The sequence below is a fragment of the Streptopelia decaocto genome (genome assembly GCF_964273445.1).
Source record: "Streptopelia decaocto genome assembly, chromosome: 24".
Classification (NCBI taxonomy): domain Eukaryota; kingdom Metazoa; phylum Chordata; class Aves; order Columbiformes; family Columbidae; genus Streptopelia; species Streptopelia decaocto.
In genome coordinates this window covers 4,243,210-4,265,037 of record NC_138679.1, presented here as the reverse complement: position 1 = coordinate 4,265,037, position 21,828 = coordinate 4,243,210, and the positions used below count along the sequence as shown (strand labels likewise).

At 48.3% G+C, this 21,828-nt stretch overlaps 1 protein-coding gene across 3 annotated transcripts in view; it reads right to left on the bottom strand.

Moving 5' to 3' along the window:
- Nucleotides 1-21,828, bottom strand: part of CERS4 (ceramide synthase 4) — a 49,236-nt gene extending 27,408 nt beyond the window's left edge. The window contains exons 1-2 of one of the 3 annotated variants that reach the window (XM_082071978.1): nucleotides 21,578-21,828; nucleotides 11,900-11,954 (exon numbers count right to left, since the gene is read on the bottom strand). In XM_082071978.1, coding sequence (XP_081928104.1) covers nucleotides 11,900-11,919 — 20 coding nt within the window. In that variant the 5' untranslated portion in view covers nucleotides 11,920-11,954; nucleotides 21,578-21,828. Of the gene's footprint in view, nucleotides 1-11,899; nucleotides 11,955-15,415; nucleotides 15,501-21,577 lie in introns of those variants that run through there. The other 2 variants (XM_082071977.1, XM_082071979.1) reach the window with 2 other exon arrangements.

The following is a 21,828-nucleotide window of genomic DNA, read 5'->3' as shown; positions in this document are numbered from 1 at the left end:
GGAGGGAGTGGAGCATCTCCCGTGTGAGGAAAGGCTGAGGGAGCTGGGGCTCTGGAGCTGGACAAGAGGACACTGAGGGGGGACTCATTCCTGGGGATCAAGATGGAAAGGGGGAGTGTCAGGAGGATGGAGCCAGGCTCTTCTGGTGACAACCAGTGGCAGGACAAGGGGCAATGGGTGCAAACTGGAACACAGGAGGTTCCACTTAGATTTGAGAAGAAACTTGTTGGGGGTGAGGGTGGCAGAGCCTGGCCCAGGCTGCCCAGGGGGGCTGTGGAGTCTCCTTCTGTGCAGACATTCCAACCCGCCTGGACACCTTCCTGTGTCACCTCATCTGGGTGTTCCTGCTCCATGGGGGGATTGCACTGGATGAGCTTTCCAGGGCCCTTCAACCCCTGACATTCTGGGATTCTGTCACCCTGAAAACATAACCACTGTTTACATCCTCAAAGAGCTATTCTGCTGCTTTGCCTTCAGAATCTATTCCCAAGCTGAACGTTAATGTATAGGGACAAAAATACTCATGTAAATTTATTATGTGAATAGAGGAGATAAGGATGGAGGATAAATGAGACAGAAATATTTATGGGTGTTTGTAAGGACCTCAGGCTGCAGAAGGACCTGGGCCTTTCTCCCAGGGCAGGGCCAGGGGGGTGACAGGTCTGTGTGACACCGGGAGGTGCCACAGGATAAAAGGAGATAAAGCTACTGGAGAGCGTACGCCAGACAGGACTGCATTAGCCACTGTTACTGCTTATACTGTTAACATAATATAAAGATACATAACAAAAGATAAGATTACAGCTGAGTTTTCAATTTGCTTTTAAAGAAAGAATCACAGAATCCCAGAATGTCAGGGGTTGAAGGGCCCTGGAAAGCTCATCCAGTGCAATCCCCCCATGGAGCAGGAACACCCAGATGAGGTGACACAGGAAGGTGTCCAGGCGGGTTGGAATGTCTGCAGAGAAGGAGACTCCACAACCCCCTGGGCAGCCTGGGCCAGGCTCTGCCACCCTCACCCCAAACAAGTTTCTTCTCAAATTTCAGTGGAACCTCCTGTGTTCCAGTTTGCACCCATTGCCCCTTGTCCTGTCACTGGTTGTCACCGAGAAGAGCCTGGCTCCATCCTCCTGACACTCCCCCTTTATATATTTATAAAGAAATAGATGAAGGTTTTGGTTTTGTTTTAAAGCTTACACTGGAGTTTTTCATTTGCCTTTTGACTAATCTTGACTATTCCTTCTCCCCACCCTCCTCCCCTGCCTTAACCTCAGTGCAGCAGATCCTGGTAACATAACCTCTGGTCTTTGCTGTCAGAATTCTGACCCAAATAGCACTGAAATTCCAACTTCTTTCCAAATTCCAACATAGAACTTGCCAGGTTGTTTCCTCCTCCCCTCTGCCTCATGAAGCCGTTCATTTTAGGAATAGCCAAGAACTCACTGGGACACTTTCAGCATTTTGCTACAACAGGCAAAAATAATCCCTTTAATAAGGTACCAATCTGAATTAGAGGTGTCTCAATGGATTAGAAAGCGGTTCCTAAACCCTCTGGTGGGTACAAGATAACCACGATAAAGAATTTTAATCCCACTTGTTTTTGCGTTAACACTGGGATTCACCACAAACCCGTTGTTCTTACTGTTTATAGAACAATATTCTCTCTCATGGATCATTGTCTAGGCTGAACAAGTCCGACGCTTTTAATCCTGTGTTGTATAGGGCAAATACAAGTAGCTATAGCCAGAGAAATGGAAAACCTTTCCTTGCACATTCCTGTTTCTGACTAGAAGCTGTTTCTGAACAGGATCTCTGAGTATTGAGCATCAACGCCCGCATTTTTTAATACCAATTTCTGCTGTTGGTTGCTGTGCTGTTCGAGGTCACCTCACTCCTCTCATTCTGGCTACGAAGGTTTTCCCAGTTCTTAATTACACCAGAGACGGTCCATTGTCTGCAAGTGGATTATATGGGTTTGAGGGTGCCAGGGGTACAAACATCCCCGTGGTGCCTCTGGGGCAAGTTCGTTAGCTCTGCCAGGTCTCATTAACTTACCTGCAGCACCACGCTAACGACCTCGCTCCAGAACCAGCACAGCTATTCCTGCAGAGACCTTCCCGGTGCAGCCAGTTTTCCCAGGGTTAATTAACCTCCAGTGCCATGGGGGAAATGATTAATGAATGTGGCAGCACAGCGCTGTAAGGAGCCAGTCGCACTGCTGCTCCATGCAAGCTGCTTTGTTTTCTCCACGGGGCTATGGCTGAAATAATTAAAACCAAATAAATGTCTTTGGAGATCAAAATGCTTGTCCCATATTTCTGTGAAGCAGCTGGGGTCAAAAACCAGAGTCCTCTGCATGTTTATAAAGGTTCCCTACCCTTTCAAATTGAAGAGCCATTGTGTTCTAGCCCTACTTTGGTCCATACTGAATTTGAGTTACAACTGCATATTATGCGTGCGAACCTTTAACTGATTTTGCATAAGAATTCAATTATTCAAGAATTCCGTGGGCTAATTGGCAGTTTCTTACCTATTTGATGTTTCCCATACCCTGATCTCTTCCACTTTACCTACAACTACCTGTTGCAGCTGCACAAGTGAGAAGCTCAGACGTGAATTTTACCGCACCTTTCTTATGCAGAAGTAAATAACTTTAACAAAGAAAGCTCAGATTAACGTGACACGGGCTATTTTTTAAACACCCGTATTATATTTAATCTCTTAATCTCAGTTTCCAGTGCTTTGTTTTTAAAAAACCCTTCACACTAAAGATCACGATACTGCAACTATAGATTTTCCTTCATGTATTTTTTCTAACGTATTTTGAGTATTGCCACTAAAGATTGCACCCAAATTCTTAACGACATGTGTCATTATTGTCAGCACGCTGAGACGGAGGTTAATCAGTTGGTTCCAGTCTCCCGCCTGAAGGGAAAACGCGAACCTTTTCAAGTTCCAATTCAGCTTTGATATGTTCATTTCCATTTCCTGGTCCCGTTCGCCACCCTGGCGTCACCCGCTCGCTCACGTCCCCTTATCTCTGACAACATCGCCCTTGCCCGACAGCCTCCTCTTCCCCATCCTCCTGTTGCTTCTTCACCATTTTAAGGCTTTTTTAATTATCAAGCGAATTTAACCACAGGTGGGACTCACCTGAAATGTATCAATTAAGAACATTTCCTAAGAATGTCCATCAATGGCCAAAAACGGGAAAAAAAAACATTAAATATTTCCTTATAGTTGCAGCCCATGAGTCTCCTATTGACCTATTGCAGCCTATTGAGCTACTGCAGCCTATTGACCTATTGCAGCCTATTGACCGTCACTCCCTCCGCCAAAGGAACTTCCTACCAAACCCAGCAACCCCTACACCTCCATTTCTTTAAACTCCTTTTAGAGATTATCTTAAACCTGCTCGCTCCAGCCTTAACTGACGCAGAAACTCCAACCACATGGCCATATTCTGGTACAAATCCTGAATATGAATCTCTTCTTATCCGCGGCCAGTTCTGCTTTATTTCTCCTCTATTCCCTACCTTTCTCACCTCTTTCTCTTGTTTTTCTCAACGCCCTTGTCTTTCCCCTAAAACCACAACTTCCAGCAGGATCTCCCCTTTGTTTTCACATGAAATAAGAATTGTTTTCAGCTCTGAACAGTACTGAAAGAAACAAACCCACAATCTCCTTCCCTTTGTAATCACCAACACCACGTTCTCCGGTTCCCTCTCCTCACCCAGACTTTGTTCTCTACATTCTTCAGAAGCCGGTTGAAAATTTGAAATTATTTGTGCAGTTTTGTTTGTCCACCAACGATCCTCAACTTTCTGGCTTTCAGATCACAGAATGGACTGGGTTGGAAAAAACCTCAGAGCTCATCCAGTCCAAGCCTTGGTCCAACTCCAGTCCATTGACTAGATCATGGCACTAAGTGCCATGGCCAATCTCAGTTTCAAAACCTCCAGGGCCGCTGAGTCCAGCCCCTCCCTGGGCAGCCATTCCAATGCCTGACCACTCTCTCTGCACAGAATTGCTTTCTCATCTCCAGCCTCAATTTCCCCTGGCAGAGTTGAAGCCCATGGCCCCTTGTCCTATTGCTGATGCCTGGGAGAAGAGCCCAATCCCCACCTGGCTAGAACTGCCCTTCAGGTAGTTCTAGAGAGTGCTGAGCTCAGCTCTAAGCCTCCTCTTCTCCAGACTAAACAAGCCCAGCTCCCTCAGCCTCTCCCCATGGGTCTTGTGTTCAAGTCCCTTCCCCAGTCTTGTTGCTCTTCTCTGGACCCGCTCCAGCACTTCAATCTCGTTCTCCTCATTAGATCTACCAGCCAACATTTTCTACCAAATTATTTCACATCTGCTGCCCACCAAGGACTAAATTAACTTTGCAATTCTTCAACTTTTTTGAGGAACGTATGTGCTCACTTGCACTGCTGCTCCAAGACCAGCTCGATTCTTCACTTTAAAAGCAGAAAGGCAAAATTTGAGTCTACAGCCCAATAAAAAAACATCATCTTTTCCAGCTCACCAAGACAGCTGGGTTGATCTGCCTTGGTGAAAAGCTGAGAAGTCTGGGAACCAACATTAACCTTGTCTCAAACTTTGGTCATGCTCTGTTCAAAGGCAACAATTTTCATACACCCCTTCTTCTGGGAGACCCCTGTCCCAGCACAAAAAGCATAAAATACCCAAACAAACATTAGAAGTTGCAAATCAAAGTCCAGCAAGCAAGCTTGCTTACCTAGATCTCCCGCAAACGTCTTCCTTACCCAGCACAAATGACTTACTAACATCCGTACCTTGTGCTCCGCTTGCCCGCTCCCGCGTCGCCAGGCTGCTCCGACCGCCGCCAGCGCGGGCTCCGGGCTGCTGACACTCACCCACGTCAGGATGCAAATCACACAGCTCTTCTCACGGGGTTTGCCCAGCAAAAAACAAGTACTGGTTCAACCAGTTAAAACACAAGGGCAGAAAAGGCACCGACTAAGGCCGGCTTCGCCGTGTCTTCAGTCAGCAGGTAGCGGAGCAGTGGGCCCACATTGTTCTTAGTCTTCCTCTTGCTGCTCTCTAATAGGTCATTCCCCAACTTACACTGGAATCTGCGGTTGTTCCTGCCCAGATTCGAGACTCTATACTCGCTCCTGTTATATTTCATTAAATTTTTCCCCGCCCAGCTCTCCAGCCTGTCCAGGTCTCTGGATGGCAGCACAGTCTTCTGATGCACTTACAGAAGCTCTTCTGGTTGCCCTTCACATCCCTCACTCCAGCAGAGCTTTGTGTTTCCTATGCTCAGACACTCCTGTATTCCTCCTGGCCAACCATCCCCACCTTCCCGATACTTCCATCCTGTGTTGGAGCTCGATCCACAGTTCCACGTTCATCCCTGCTGCTCTCCTACTTTCCCTAATTGCCTTCACGCATACGCATGTCGGGATACACCAAACTGGTGTTTGGATGATGTCCTGGAACATCAACCAGCTCTTTGGGCTCCTCTCCCTGCCAGGACAGTCTTCCATGAGATCTCACCAAGCAGATCCCAAACCTACTCTCTGGAAATTTAACAAAAACTCAAGAACTTACATGCACATTTGGAAATACCATGGCTGTTTCTGCCATATTCCTCCTCCAGGAACCTGGAGATGTTTCCCTACTATAGCTGAAGAAACCTGGGTTGAACTGCAGCGCCTGTTGCCGGACTAGTCCCAAAAATGAGGTGTTGTGTTAAGTTACCGGTGCAAAAAGCAGCAGAGATAAAAGCACAAGACCTCTGCAGGCTCTGTCCGGCACTCACCCCATGGCTGCGCTGTTAATGAGGTAACATTCCTTTATTACTTCCAGGGCAGGGTGAGGTAATATAAACCTTGTCCTGACACTTGGGAACATTCAGTTTTCTGCTCGCTAACGCTACAAACAAACAAAAAATTTCAGCAACAAAACCACGGGAGACCACAAGCTGATGGTTTTGATAAGGCACAAGAACTCCATGTTCTGCTGTTACTGTGTAAAACACTACAGAGCATGCTGCATCTTAGTGAAAACATCCAACCTGACCAGTGTCCAAGTACAGCAACTGAGGCATCCAAATACCAGAACATCTCCACAAAAATATATAAGGACACATTCCCAGATCTACTTGTGTTTCTTGAGAGAGCACAAACATAAAACGCAAGAAGGAGGGACCTACAAAATCCAAATGAGCTACTCAGCAATTTCTTTGGACTTTTTCCTTCATTCTTCTACTGCTTGCAATCTCCTCCAGCCTCTCTGCAGAAATAGCAACCACCACTTGATAGAGCTGGGGAAGAAAACCCAGTTACTGGCTTCAGGCCACAGTGAGTCAAGAATTCAGGTTGGAAAATCAGACAAACAAATCAAGAGGGATTTGTTCTCAGCTCTCCTTCCTCCGAATTCACTGGTACTGAACACAGCAAGAGTCGGGCAGTGTTGGCGAGACTTTCTCCTTCAAACTGAGCTACAAGATGGGAAAACTGCCGAAGAGTCTCTAAGTAGAAATGCTGTTTATCCCCAAAGACACTACCAACAAGCAGTTTGTACACCACTGAAGCATTTCCACAGATTTTGGAAGGAGAAAGGGACAAAAGGGAATCACACACTGTGAGAATACACACTGAACAAACCTGAAAACTTTAAGCATGAGGAGCAATAACTTCGTGAGATCTTGAAAACTCTTCCAGAGGCCAGTTCTGACCCTACAACCTGTGCACAGAGGTTCAGATGCTTGAGAAACAGAAAATATTTGCCTGGACCTTTTGATACAAGACACACCCCAGACATCTTTTCTGCTGTCAACTGAGATTGTCATAGAATCACAGAATGGTTTGGGTTGAATGGACCTTAAAGCTCATCTAGTTCCACCTCCCCTGCCATGACAGGGACATCTTCACCAGCTCAGGTTGCTCAGAGCCCTGTCCAGCCTGGCCTGGGATGTCTCCAGGGATGGTTCATCCACCACCTCTCTGGCCAACCTGGGCCAGGCTCTCACCACCCTCAGGGCAACAATTCCTTCCTCATGTCCAGCCTGAATCTCCCTCCTTTAGTTTAAAACCATCACCCCTTGTCCTGTCACAACAGGCCCTGCTCAAAAGTCTGTCCCATCTTTCTTATGGGCCCCTTTTAACTCTGTAAAGGCCGCACTAAGGTCTCCCTGGAGTTTCTCCAGCTGAACACCCCAGCTCTCTCCCCTGTCCCCAGCAGAGCTGTTCCAGCCTCGGGTCATTCCTGGGGCTCCTCTGGCCCCTCTCCAGCAGGTCCATGTGTGTCTGTGCTGAGGACCCAGAGCTGGACCAGCACTGCAGGGGGGTCTCACCAGAGCGGGGCAGAGGGGCAGGATCCCCCCAAACCTGCTGCCCATGGGGCTGGGGATGCAGCCCAGGATGCGATCACCTTTTTGAGCTGCCATCACATGTTGCCAAGTCACGTTGAGCTTCTCATCAACCAACATCCCCAAGTCTTTCTCCTCAGGGCTTCTCTCAATCCATTCTCCACCCAGCCTGGATTTGTTCTTGGGATTATCCCATTTCACGCTCGGGATTATCCCATTTCACGCTTGGGATTTCAACTGATGATCACCATCCCTGTTACAAAATAATTACATATAAGGCCTCAAAAATCTTAACTCTAACTTAAAAACTGGGATATATTACAAGCCGGTAGTAGGTTCCAAATCATACTGAGGTCACATTACAATACCATACAGCTCTCAAGAAAGCCTCATTATCTGGTTCTTCGTTACCTGGTTCTTCAGCCCTTTCAAAGCATAAATACTCCTAAATCATTGCATGGCTCTGGTCTCTCCTAATCTGTCCTCTAAGAATCACCCTTCGCAAGCCCTTCTGTTCCCTTCCAGGACAGCTCTTCCTCTCCTGCCCTGCAACCTCTGGCCTTAATTCTGCCATTTATTGCAGTTTTTAATCCCCGTTGCATGTAGAATTCCTATGTCCCTGCAGTCCAAAGCCCTAATTTGTACAGTCAACCCCTACAATGAATCAAGCGCTCCATCATCCTTACCCTTATCTCTGCCAGAAATGGGTCATTTCCCCAGAGATGCGCTTTCCAACCCATGACACCAGCAACCCTGAGCATTCACCTACACGAAGATGCGTCTGACTTCTCTGCCACAGATCCGTCAAAAATAAACCATCCAAGTGGAATGGGATCATCTCGACTGCCAACGCAGATTAGAAAAACGCTTTTCTAGCAGCTGGGATGGATTTATGTCCATGCATTTGAGGGAGGCATCCCATATCCCGGCCTCGCACACCTACATATTGCAGAGCACAACTTTTCACACAATCCTCGCTCTCCTCCCCTGTGCGTGAAACACACGGGCTTTAATTACTTTGTTTGCGCTGGCTTTGAATTTCGGTATCAACAGCTCCATCAGTTTCCCAGGTATTTGTTCCCACAAACTCCCCAGGCTGTTCCAAAGCTTAGAGGAAAAAAAAAAAAGACGACATTTAATTAGTCTAAAATTAAGATGTTTTAAAATTATACTCTTATACCTCTAAAACCAGTACGCGCTCTCATTATTTTTCATTTCAAAACTTAAAACCTTATCTGAGAACAACATCTACATTGCCAACATTACCGCAAAAATACATTAAAAACATTGAGAAAGGAACAGCAACCAGCAGAAAGCTGTCTCCAGGATTAAAAGAATTGTGACTCACTTTCCACAATCATCACTGCTTAATGAGTAATGCAATCAACATAGGAGGAGGGCTGTTTAAAAAGATTTGAATATGAATTATTCTTGATTAGCACAGGTAATTTAAGAGCCCTGTATGAATGGCTTATAAAGCAGAAAGTAAAACTCAAGTTCTTCCACCGGGCACCATCTTTCTCTGTTCTTTGCTGGAACAGCATCTACCACCGAGAGAACCCATCTCCAACCGAGCTTTACCCATCACAGAAACAAATCACGACGGGACGGTGCATTATCTGTCGTGATGCTGAACCCCGCGGCCACATCGCGTTATTTATCCAGTGACTGTGGCGTTACGGGACAGTTTCTTAATTTGACGTACATTTTAACAAGCAATCCTGCTGAATGCAGACTGTTCATTGCAGACTGTGGTCTTCTCCGTCTTCTAATTAACACGGACCCTTGTTAAGCTGCAGATTCCACCTCCTGCTCTGCTAATGAGGAGTCCCTGCTGCAGGGACAGTGACAGGTAACTCAATCACAGCATTTACCCCACACTGGGCCAGTCGCTCTACAACACATATATTAATTTATCTTCAGCCGCAGGGACAGTCACAGGCACCCGGATCCCGCTGCACAAAGCCCCGATCTGTGCTCAGCGCTTGTGTTTAAAATACAGATACTCAGGGTCACTTTCTCCTGGCTTCGATTCACCACAAATAACTTCCCAAGAGAACAAAATCACATAGAAATTATTACTGCAGGATATCTGCCTCCATGCTTTGACTTCAGCATCACCTCTAAACAGGAACATTCCTCAGATCTTTGGTTTGAAAATACGAAACACCAACTCTGACACAACATCTTTCGGACTCTCCAGAAGGAAGGTGTCTCTCTTATATGTATGAAGAAAGGCAGATGAAAAATAAGAAAGCCAAAAAAGGGTAAAAAGAACACTGCTTATTAAAAGAAAAATAACCTGGATACAACCTCTAGTTTACCTCTTTCGGAATTGTTTTTTGCCTTATCTATTTCGATTCAAAGCTTCGGCGCTGTTGGGTTGGAAGGCGAACACTGTCCCATGCCCACAGCCATCCATGCAACGGTCTCACAAAGCAGAATGTTTGAAGAATTCCTTGATTTTGGGAACTAACTTTTAAAATAAAGAAACTCGTTGTTACCAAAATCAATAGAAGTCTTGAAGTTGGTGGAATTACAGCAGCTCTTTGAGCATATTTCCTGGTTTTTCAAATAAAAGTGACTCTTGAATGAATGAAATTTAAAGCACATTGGGGTGGGGAATGTGCGTTGGATTCTTGGCGCTGCTGTATAATTAGGGCCAAACATGCTGAGGTGAACTGCTCAGCAAACATGGATACACCACAGAAATTACTCACAACAAAACAGACAACCTTCAGTGGATGTTCAAAACCAGGAAAATGATGACATTTGATTTCTCTTAAGAAAAACCTGTTGTGGAATGCCAGGGAAATTAAATAAACCTTCAATATTTGGAACAATTTCTTCCCCAAAGGGCTGTGGGGCATTGGAACAGGCTGCCCAGGGCAGTGCTGGAGTCACCATCCCTGGAGGGTTGGACAGACGGACATGAGGTTCTCAGGACATGGGGCAGGGACAGGGGTGGGTTATGGTTGGACTCAACAATCTTGAGGGGCTTTTCCAACCAAAATGATTCCATGATTTGAAAGACAAGGGCAGTCAAGGACATGGAACACGGACTTGCAATATATTAAAGAATTAATATATTAATTAATAACACCAATGATCCGAGGCTGGAACAGCTCTGCTGTGGGACAGGCTGAGACAGTTGGGGTGTCCAGCTGGAGAAGAGAAGCTCCAGCGAGACCTTAGTGCGGCCCTTCTGAACTTAAAAGGGGTCGATAAGAAAGATGGGGACAGACCTTTGAGCAGGGCCTGTTGTGATAGGACAAGGGGTGATGGTTTTAAACTAAAGGAGGGAGATTCAGGCTGGACATGAGGAAGAAATTGTTGCCCTGAGGGTGGTGAGAGCCTGGCCCAGGTTGGCCAGAGAGGTGGTGGCTGAACCATCCCTGGAGACACCCCAGGCCAGGCTGGACGGGGCTCTGAGCACCCTGAGCTGGTGAAGATGTCCCTGCTCATGGCAGGGGGGGCACTGGGGGAGCTGGGAAGGTCCCTTCAACCCAAACTTTTCTATGATTCTATGATAATTTTTCTAGTAGGAAATAGTTACACTATTCTGGCTTTCTAAAGAACAATCTACTTTTAAGTAAGTTCTTGTATGAGATAAAGACTCTTGGCTTCCCGTTGCATTGAAAGCATGGGGAAGAAATCTGGAACAGATGTTAGAAATACAAACAGGAGATAAACCACAACAAGCAATCCTGACCTGGAAATCTTATTACACTTTTGTTCTCATCAACAGGTTCTAAACTCACAGCTAAAGTAGAGTCAGTTCAAAACTGTGCTCCCCTCTTTTAATTGGATTTCAGTGTGCACTTGTTACATAACAGCAATGTTTGGATGCACCAAAAGGTGCAGATTTTTTAAAAGTGATTTCCCAGATAATGCTGCGAGATACAGACTCATTTGTCAACATTTTAGAGAACAAGTACAAGTTAGTTACAGCCCACACTACAGAAAAATCACAGACTATTTGTTTCCACTTGTGCATTTAAATCCTTTGAGATTCTACAATCTCATTTCTTGTCCATTTGCCTCCACGTGAACAAAGTCAAGGACTGGAGCACAGCGAGAGAAGCAGCACACGTGGTTCCTTTAAGATTCTATCAATGGGTGGAGAGATTCCCCTACAATCCCTACAATGAAACTGCTGCTCTTTCCAGTCTGGAAAGATTCCCCTGCTGAGACGGGTTCCTCGTAACCCAGAGCCAGATTAAACCAAAACTGCCAGAGAGTAGAGTCCGGCCTGATCCATTCCTGACAGCGCTGCCACTTCACTGCCGCCCCGTACTCCATACAAGAATTTGTGGGGCTTCACAGACAACAAACTCCTTTTATTCTTTTAACTTGGGGTGATTTTACCCCACGCCGGTTCCTCAGTGCAATTCACTACCTGGTTCAGAACCCTTTGTGCAGGGTATGAGAGAAAAGCGCGAGTGGCTCGGGGCAGGAAAAGGTGTTGCTTCTCTCTATAGAAATGCAGCTCGAGCTGCTCGAACTGTTGTGTTGCAGAAAATACCTCCAGCGAGCTCCAAATGTCCAACTGCAGCACTGTACCTGGAAATGTCTGGATTCATGGCACCGAGTTCTTACTGGCCTCTGCAACAGGAACCTGGAAAAGAAAAAAACAATGTAAACCAAAAAATTCATTATATATCATATATCATCTATGCAGCCCAAAGCAATTCCTGAGTGCACATAGGCAACTAACTTGCAGGGACCCTCAGCATCACATCAAACACTCTGTGCTGGTGTTTCTCCCCTATTTCTCTTAAGGGCGAGTAACAAGCTCATGAAACCTTCCCCTACTCATCTTAGACCTGAAAAAGCAGTGTGCAGCCATTCTCACTGGGTTCTGCTCTCTCGCAGAGAAAATGGCTGAATTAATATCCGCAGATTCCCCGAGAGATCGCTCATTTAGAACAACCGCTTCCAAAGTCTGACAGATCATTGGAACCTGGACATGTGGTGACCCGGTGGCCCTGGAGCGGTTGGTGGATCCCTCGATCTGCTGCAATCGGTGCCCACAAACCAAACCCGCGGATCCCAGGTTGCGTGCGGGGATCTCCGGAAAGAGACGTCCCAGGGCTGGAGCTGCCTGGGGAGACAATGAGCCAAAGCTCCGACGCCGGCCCGGATGCTACAGCCCCACCAGCTGCAGCATATTGACCAGAATCACCACCCACCAGCAGAAATAATGGGTTTGCGGGTTGATTTTTGTGTATCCAGCCCATATTTGCTGCTTCCTACAATGCGATAATGCTGAAATATGTGATCTACAGATGCTTTCAGTGCCCTCCCTGGCCTGGGAAGTGTTGTTCTCTGCTGTAAGCATTTCAGAGAACAAAAAACTGTCTCAATCTGTGAACCCAAAAGCAACTTTTTTTCCCCAAAAAGCTCTGCAGGGAAGAGTTGAGAATATTACAGAAGCTGGTGTGAAAATACAGAAAGAAATATTAGAAAAACAGTATTAATTTTCTTGAGATACATCTCAAAGGACAGAAAACCATCAGATTTTCTTGACACATTTTTGCTCCTTGAGTCCTGTTGGGCCCATGAATATAACGACAGATCCTCATCAGCTGCCTTCAGAAAACTTCTCAATTGCAGGAAGGACCGAAAGAGTTGGGTTTGTGTTTACTGGACACTGCTGGCTCTATAAAAATTGGCTGTTGCTGTGATATCGACTCTTCAGAGCTCCTGCTCTCCATTTACGTTCTGCACCCAAAGGGATGTCAGATGCCTTCAAAGCCACAATAAAAGTGCCTTCCATCCAGCTGGTGGCCTCAGGAAGAGAAGAAAAGGAACTCACTCCAGTGGAGAAGGTTTAAAAAGAAGCTGACATTAGCTCTATCTAGTACATACTAGAAATGGAACTTTGGTGACATTTGCATGAGCCCAAAACCTCGGGGCTTCAGGATTCCGACAAGTTGGTGTCCCAGATACGAACAGACAATTCAGACACCCCCAGCACCACCGCTGGTCTCTCGGTTCAGCTGGGTCTCCCTTGACGTTGTCTGAGAACACGGGAAAAGGGCACCAGCTCAAACTACACATTTTAATTTTGATTAGAGCTGAAATACAGCACTGACTCCTCCAGCATGGTCCGCTGAGCTGGCAGCAGGAATCTGGTCTTTGCCACATGTAAATGGAGGAGCTGAGTCTCTCTTAATTACCTGGTGACAGACTGCAAAAATAAACCCAGTTTCTGTGGGTTTAGGTGGGCTAGAGCGGACAATGTGAGAATCCTTTTTCATTGCAGGTGTTTGTTCTCCTCCCTGCATGGAAGTTGCTGTCAGCCTGAGAAATCTCTGCTCTGCTTCATCTCCTCAGCAGAACTCTAGCAGGAGATGGGAGTCAGATGATGAAAATTAATATTTGATAGGAATTTCACCAGTTTGCAAGAGCTAAGAACCCAGAGCAGGTGCTCCCCGCCCAGCAGCATTGATCCGAGGGAAAAAGCACTTTTGGCTTCGCATCAGATGCATTTTTTGATTTTGTCAGCGTCTTTGCTGCCCCGAACCCAAGTCCATTATCTCCCAACATTGAACCTTCGCTTAACAATGTAACTGCTTGCTTTTTTTTTAAAAAAAAAGCACAAATAAACAAAACTAAAACCAAAAAACCCCAATAATAACCCCACCAGCACCACCCCCAAACACCACCCAAAACATAACAGAAATGGGGAAAAAGCTTCTCTGCAATTTTAAGCCTCCAGAAGTCTCCTGACTATTGATAAACCTGAGCCTGCAGATATATCAGTCCTGGCCTCACATCTCACGAGCAACTGGCTCCTTTGGGGAACCAACATCACCCCTTGTCTGGCTTTTGCAAAACCCCTCTTCACATTACACTTGCAAAACAAGGAATTACCTTTAAACGCTGATAAATGATGCAGATAAATAAGCAAGCGCTTTCAAATCCAGCTGGCTAAAATTCAGGTGTCTGACTCCACACTGAAGTCCCAGAAACACTCACCTCCCGCTCTGGTACCGACTTTAGTCTGAGCTCCCAGCGCTTCCTAAAACCAACCACCCGACCTGGCTTTAAACCATTCCACAAGCAGAATTCGCCATCAAGCATTCGCTTGGGGTATTTTGGAAACTTTAACCTAAGGTGATTTGGAATTTTTTTTTTGTCCTTATACTACTTGAATTTTGACCATTACACAAATATTTGTAAGAAGAATCACAAATATATTCTTTCAGCCTCGTGGCTGGCTTTGCCATCCTTTTCTCTGGGAACAGTTTCCACCACCACCAGCAAGAAAATCTTCCCGTTATTTCACCTTTTTTCAGGGTTAAGAACTCGGAGCTGCCACAGGACAGAACTGGCCCCTCACAAAGTCCCGAACGGCGGCTGCTCTGACCTTCCCGCTCACAGACAGCTCAGTATCACCTTTATATCTACACACAGCTCAGTATCACCTTTATATCTGCACACACAGCTCAGTATCACCTTTATATCTGCACACACAGCTCAGTATCACCTTTATATCTGCACACACAGCTCAGTATCACCTTTATATCTGCACACAGCTCAGTATCACCTTTATATCTGCACACACAGCTCAGTATCACCTTTATATCTGCACACACAGCTCACTATCGCCTTTATATCTGCACACACAGCTCACTATCGCCTTTATATCTGCACACACAGCTCACTATCGCCTTTATTTCTGCACACACAGCTCACTATCGCCTTTATTTCTGCACACACAGCTCACTATCGCCTTTATTTCTGCACACGCAGCTCACTATCGCCTTTATTTCTGTACTGATTCCACACGATCTGCCCGCGCACGGAAACTCCTGTGGAAGCTTCTCCTCCCCCAGCCCGTGGCCGCCCCCAGAGCCCCCTCGGCCTTTCCCCGCCGGGTCCCTCGGCAGGTGGGAACCGGCTCCTCGCAGCTCTTCCCTCAGATCCCTCCGGCCGAGGGGCCGGTCCCCGAACCCCCTTTGCCCCCCGGTCCCTGCGGACCGAGCGGAGCCGCGGCCCCTCGGCAGCGCCCACAGCCCCCGGCCCGGGCAGCCCCGTGCCCGGCCCCGCGGGTTCCCCCCGTTACTTCACCCGCTCGCCTCCAGCCTCCCCCGCCGGGGCGGCGCCCACCCGCTGTCCGCCGAGCCCCCGCCGCGGTGCGCGCCCCGGGCGGAGCGACGAGGAGGCGGCGGGCGGGGCGGGGCGGGGCGGGCCCGCGCGCTGCTGCTCCCCCCGGGCCGCCCGCCCCTCGCCCAACCCCGCCCGCCGGCCGCGACCCCTGAGCGCGGGGCGGGAAACTCCCCTGTGGGGGCAGCGGGTGCTGCCGGGGGCGGGCGCGGAGGCGTTGGGAGCACCCAGAGGTGCTGGTGACCCTGAAGCGCTTCACCCCGTCTGGGCCTCGCCAGGAGCGTGGAGCACACAGGGTGTAATGGCATCAACGGAAAACTTGGCCTGTTTGCCCTCACAGAATCCCAGAATGTCAGGGGTTGAAGGGCCCTGGAAAGCTCATCCAGTGCAATCCCCCCATGGAGCAGGAACACCCAGATGAGGTGACACAGGAAGGTGTCCAGGCGGGTTGGAATGTCTGCAGAGAAGGAGACTCCACAACCCCCTGGGCAGCCTGGGCCAGGCTCTGCCACCCTCACCCCCAACAAGTTTCTTCTCATATTTAAGTGGAACCTCCTGTGTTCCAGTTTGCACCCATTGCCCCTTGTCCTGTCACTGGTTGTCACCAGAAGAGCCTGGCTCCATCCTCCTGACACTCCCCCTTTCCATATTGATCCCTATGAATGAGTCCCCCCTCAGTCTCCTCTTGTCCAGCTCCAGAGCCCCAGCTCCCTCAGCCTTTCCTCACACGGGAGATGCTCCACTCCCTCCAGCATCTTGGTGGCTGCGCTGGACTCTCTCCAGCAGTTCCCTGTCCTGCTGGAACTGAGGGGCCACAACTGGACACAAGATTCCAGGTGTGGTCTCCCTAGGGCAGAGCAGAGGGGCAGGAGAACCTCTCTGACCTACTGACCACCCCCTTCTAACCCACCCCAGGTCCCATTGGCTTCCTGGCCACAAGGGCCCAGTGCTGGCTCATGCTCACCCTGCTGTCCCCAGGACCCCCAGATCCCTTTCCCGTACGCTGTTCTCCAACAGGTCATTCCCAACCTATACTTCCCCCAGAGGGTACGAATGTCTCCTGGCAGAGAAGGGCTGGAAGGGATGGCCATGCTGCGACACGCGTGATATGATGTATGATAAATGACAGGGCAGCACTAATACACACGGAGTCCTGGCAGAATAATGTCACCAAAGCCCTGATTTTCTGCCGTGTGTCACTGCAAGAAAATACTGCCATTTGCACAGTGCCATTTATAGCTGCCAAAGTGAGAATGGAACGCTAATGAACCAGCCCATCGGTTATTTTACACGCACCTTTCCTGAGCGCAAATAAAAAGATAAAGAACGCGTACGGGGAATGTTCATCACGAGATCCTTGCTCCTGTTTCAGGCTGATGGAAGAGACGCCTCCAGCTCTCCTGCCCCAATGAACCAGCTTCTCCTTTTCTTCTCGTGCATGTGTCCCCCCTTTTGTTTTTCTTGTAGCCTTGTCTTTTACTTACATTAGTCTCCTAAAGCTCTTTACCCCAAATCTGCTAATTTCATGCCTGAGCTCCTGCTCTATCACTTGTGTAAAAATACATTCAAAATACATGTATGAATGCACGCACACACAATTATACTCTAAAATCCAACCGTCATGCATCAAGCAGGACCCAGAGCAGCCTGTAAACACTTGAGTGGACGGTGCTGGAACCCATTTCTGCAACTCCACATTTCATCTTTTCCCAGCGCTGTGTTTGGTTTAACCCAGCGTTTCCTTCACAAGTGAAGAAAAAACTGAAAACAGAAAAAAAAAGGTTGTCCTTCAGCAAATTGCAGCTGCTCTTTACATGGAAAAACAGTGGTTAAAGTACTACATGTTTTATTCAGTCAAAACAAGGAGAAAGAGCTAATACTGTGGACCACAGCTTTGCAATCACTGCAGTACAGCTGTGCAGATTTTAAGGCCAAACAAATCCTTAAGATGATCTGTTCTGTCCTCCTGTGTTACACAGGCCAAAAAAACCTCCACCCCATCATCCTTGGAGTCCGGGGAGTGCGGATCATGTGTGCTGTTGTTGTTTGCCAGTGCGCTCTAATGCATTCTTGGAGCACTAAGACTATTTTCTCATCTTACTAAAATGCGGTCCCTCAGCTCTTTACTGGCAGACTTTAACGCTGTAGTCAGCACGGTTACGGTGAGCGTGGTTATAAATACCTGTGGTGATAGAAATGTTAGCAATTTTAAAACAAGTACAGCGATGTGTTATGGTTTTCTCTCTTACAGATTTAAGTCCACATGCTCCGCAATATGCAATCAAGATCGAAGGAGATTGAGGGCTTGAAAGCAGTTTCTGGTCCAGGAGCCAGGGTGCCACAAACAGATTAGTGTCTGGGCAAATGTACTGGTGAATTTATTTACAGGAGGCATTTGCAGGGCCCTGGGGTTCCGATCATAGAATTGTTTCAGTTGGAACAGGCCCTCAGGACCACCGAGTTCAACCATAACGCTGGCACGGAAAGGAATCTTTTAGGAATCTGTCAGGGATCCCTGGCCGTTGTGTGGCATGGCTGAAACCAGCTGAAAACAGTGCTTGACCTGCAGCGGCTCTGTTTATAGAGCCAGCTTTTCTGGGCCTGGTCCAAAGCCCAGTGACGTCAATTAAAAACTCCCACTGACTTCCAAAGGATTTGGATTGGGCCTTCCAGGAGCAAAAATCTGATTGTTTCAGCGTGCGCAGAAGGTGAAACAAAAACATCTAAGAGCGCTGGAGCAAAGGAAGGGGCTCTGTGCAGGGTGGTTTTGTCTTTGTGTTTAGTTTCTTCCTTGGGCTGGCTGTGACTCTCAGTTGTAACGTGAGTCCTCAGAGGGTCCTGGTGCAGGGGGATGTGACCCGTGCAGGTTGTATAAATCACAGCGAATTTTTAATTACGAGTGCTGAACTCTGTCCCTCGCTCCCACTGCAGGGACTACGCCCTTGAAGCCATATAAAGTACCAGGTTTTGGGGATATGTATCTCAAAACACCCAAAGAGGACTGAAACACAAAGATGGACACAGTGTCTCTAAATATCAGGCTTCTTCGAGTATTTTCATGGAATAATTAGGATCTGAGGTACTTGAAAATCACTTATCATTTTAGAACATAGGCTGCGGAACGCCTGGTGGGTTAGTATTTAAATTGCAATATCTTTATGAGTCAGAAAAATGGGGTTTTTAGAATGTAGTCATTTAGCCACTGCAAGCAGGATGAGATTGCGTGCAGATGTCAGACAAGTCCTCTAGTTACAGTCTGCGAAAGAGGGACCCTCTGAAATCCTGTTCAGCAAGTGCAAATCCTGCTCTGCCCGGGCCTGGGCTCAGTTTGGGCACGATTGCCTGGGCCGGGCTGGGTCAGGACGGGCTCTGCTGGAAAACCCGACGTGTGGCCTTTGCCAATGCGGACAGAGCCCTCGTGTGGGAACCAAAGATCCTGCACACCCAGCCCGGCTGGGAAATCAAACTGCACACAGAAACGATCATGGAATGATCAGGAATAATATGAATCATAGAATCATTTTGGTTGGAAAAGACCCTCAAGCTCATGGAGTCCAGCCATAACCCACCCCATGTCCTGAGAACCTCATGTCCGTCTGTCCAGCCCTCCAGGGATGGTGACTCCAGCACTGCCCTGGGCAGCCTGTTCCAATGCCCCACAGCCCTTTGGGGAAGAAATTGTTCCCAGATCCAACCTCAACCTCCCCTGGCGCAACTTGAGGCCGTTTCCTCTGCTCCTGGCGCTTGTTCCTGGGGAGCAGAGCCCGACCCCCCTGGCTCCAAGCTCCTTTCAGGCAGGTCAGAGATCAGAAGGTCTCCCCTCAGCTCCTGTTCTCCAGCTGAACCCCCAGGTCCCTCAGCCGCTCCATCACACTTGTGCTCCAGCCCCTCACCAGCTCCGTTCCCTTCTCTCAACTCGCTCCAGCACCTCAAGCTCTTTCTTGGCATGAGGGGCCCAAAACTGCCCCCAGGATTCAAGGTTTGGCCTCCCCAGGTCCCAGCACAGGGACGGTCGCTGCCCTGGGCCTGCTGGCCACACCAGTGCTGGTACCAGCCAGGATGCTGGTGGCCTCTTGGCCACCTGGGCACACACTGGCTCATGTTCAGACACTGCCACCAACACCCCCAGGGCCTTTTCCACTGGGCAGTTTCCAGCCACGTGCTGGGACGCTGAGACATGCAGAGCTGGGTGTGCACCAGGCGGGTGGTGGTGGGGGAACAGTCCTGTGTGACGGGGCACACGGTGCTGGACGGAGCTGCTGGCGACTGCAGCCTTATGGTCCATCTTTCCACCACCAAATCTCACCTCAGTTACAGCGTGGAAAATAGTGGAATCCTTACATTTAAGTTCAAGTCACACTGAGTCGTGACTCCTGTGACACCTCATCCTACCATCTTCTCCAAGCACCTCTCCATCCTAAGGATCCCAAAGCCATTATAATTCAAAACCAGGACACATCATATCCACACAATTAGTTCATCTATTCCTGAAATACATCCTGTTTCTGAAGAAATAGGGACCCTGTCCTCAGTAGATATTGCAGTTCCTCAGATCTTGAGAGAGGATGCCGTGAGACCCTGTGTAACTGGAACTGCACAGGTAGTGCAGGGAAGAGCTTGCGATTATTTACCACTGACACCTGCCGAGGTGCTGTTGAGAACATGACTGTCCTTTTGAACATGCCTTTCAGATTATCACTTCGTGTCTCTTTGTTAAAGCAAAGCTGGCAATTTGGAAGGAGTTATCAGTAGCAGACAAACTCAGTTCGGCATGTGGTTGTGATCAGGCAATGTGTGCCAGCGGATAGATACTACGGCTTCATTTATGCTTCTTGAGAGGAGCACAAACCGTTATTAGCTGCACCAAACCTCCCTTTCTTCTCGAAATGCTCTTGTTCTAAATTGGTGACGTTACTCATACCAAGAGGCTAAGGAGTCTGAAAGTCCTTGTGTCACCAGCTGAGTCAGGTCATTCAAAAGAAATCCTCACATCTTCGCAGAAAGCAGATATTAATAACTCTGTTCCAATTCTGCTGGCCACCCATCCTTACAGACTATGAATTCCGGCCCCACTCGGACGCCTCCACATCTCCTTGCTCACAACACCCAACTGGACACAGCGTCAGCGTTGGGGTCATTATGGTAATGGGCATTTACATAATTAAGGCGTACCAGGAATCTGGCTCTATTTGCAGTTCAACAAAATACAATACAATAATATAACAGACTGCGGAGGTAAAGGTCTCAGATCCTGTTTCTCCAAACGCCATTTGAGCCTGGACATCCCAGGAGCAAGAGTTGAACTTCCAGCACCTTGACAAGTGACGAGTGACAACACAGACATTGTTCTGCCATGTCCCCATGCACTGGCAGCACTGGCTCACATACGGCACGTGTTGTGGTCACACTGAAAAATCTTTGGTTCAGCGACTCGCACCTAGATCCTTGACTTATTTTTATATTCTCACGAAGTATAATAAGCAACACAAACACACCAAGAAAAACTCTTTCATGTGCCCTCCTAGACGTAATGTGCTCAGAGTGCTTTGAGCAGGTCTCTGCCACCTTGGCCGCCCTGAAATACAGAACAGCCAGTGGGATTTAGAGAATGTCTTGATTAGGAAGAGATTACATACAGCTGCACACCTTCTATGTCCCTTTATCTCTCCATCCAGCAATGGCTGCTCCTGTAAAAACAGGGTCTTCTATGAATCTCCTGGAACATCAGCTCCCTTTTGAGCATCAACACCATCCCAAGAGACTCCACTATCCCCTAGGAAGATAAAGTGCAGCTCCCTGTCACCACCATTACATGGATATTTTTGGTAACCTGCTTTCCCATTCCCCACTTAGATCATCCTCAACTCTTGCTGCGGTTCAGTTTCTTCACTTGTTCCCAGCCTGATGCAGAAGTTTTTTACGGGGACACTGAGAACCTGTGGCGGGAGCCAGACGATGCCCATGGACACAGCGCCAGCTCCTTTCCCACCGCCGTCCCCACGCCAACCCGCTGGCGCCGTGTCTGCCCTCGCTGTGCCACGGGGGTTCTCTGACGTTTAAGGTGATAGAGGGGCCTGGACACACCGTGAGACACAGCCCGTCCCAGCGTTTATTGTGTCCACTTACCCGCTTTGCTGCCGCTTCACTCGCACATTTTTTTGCCGTCTATCAGGCCAACTTGGTTGTCCTTGGGTGTCCTTCCAGCCCCGGGGATCCAGAGAAAGTGGCTTATTGCCTGGTGCCAAAGTTCAGCAGCTTGTGCTCAAGTTCAGCAGCTTGTGCTCAAGTTCAGCTTGGCGAGTGTAACAGCACAAAGGGAGACGCAGACGCCGTGACGCTCCGGCCGCCGCGCAGCCCCCTCCCCAGCCCCCGGCTCC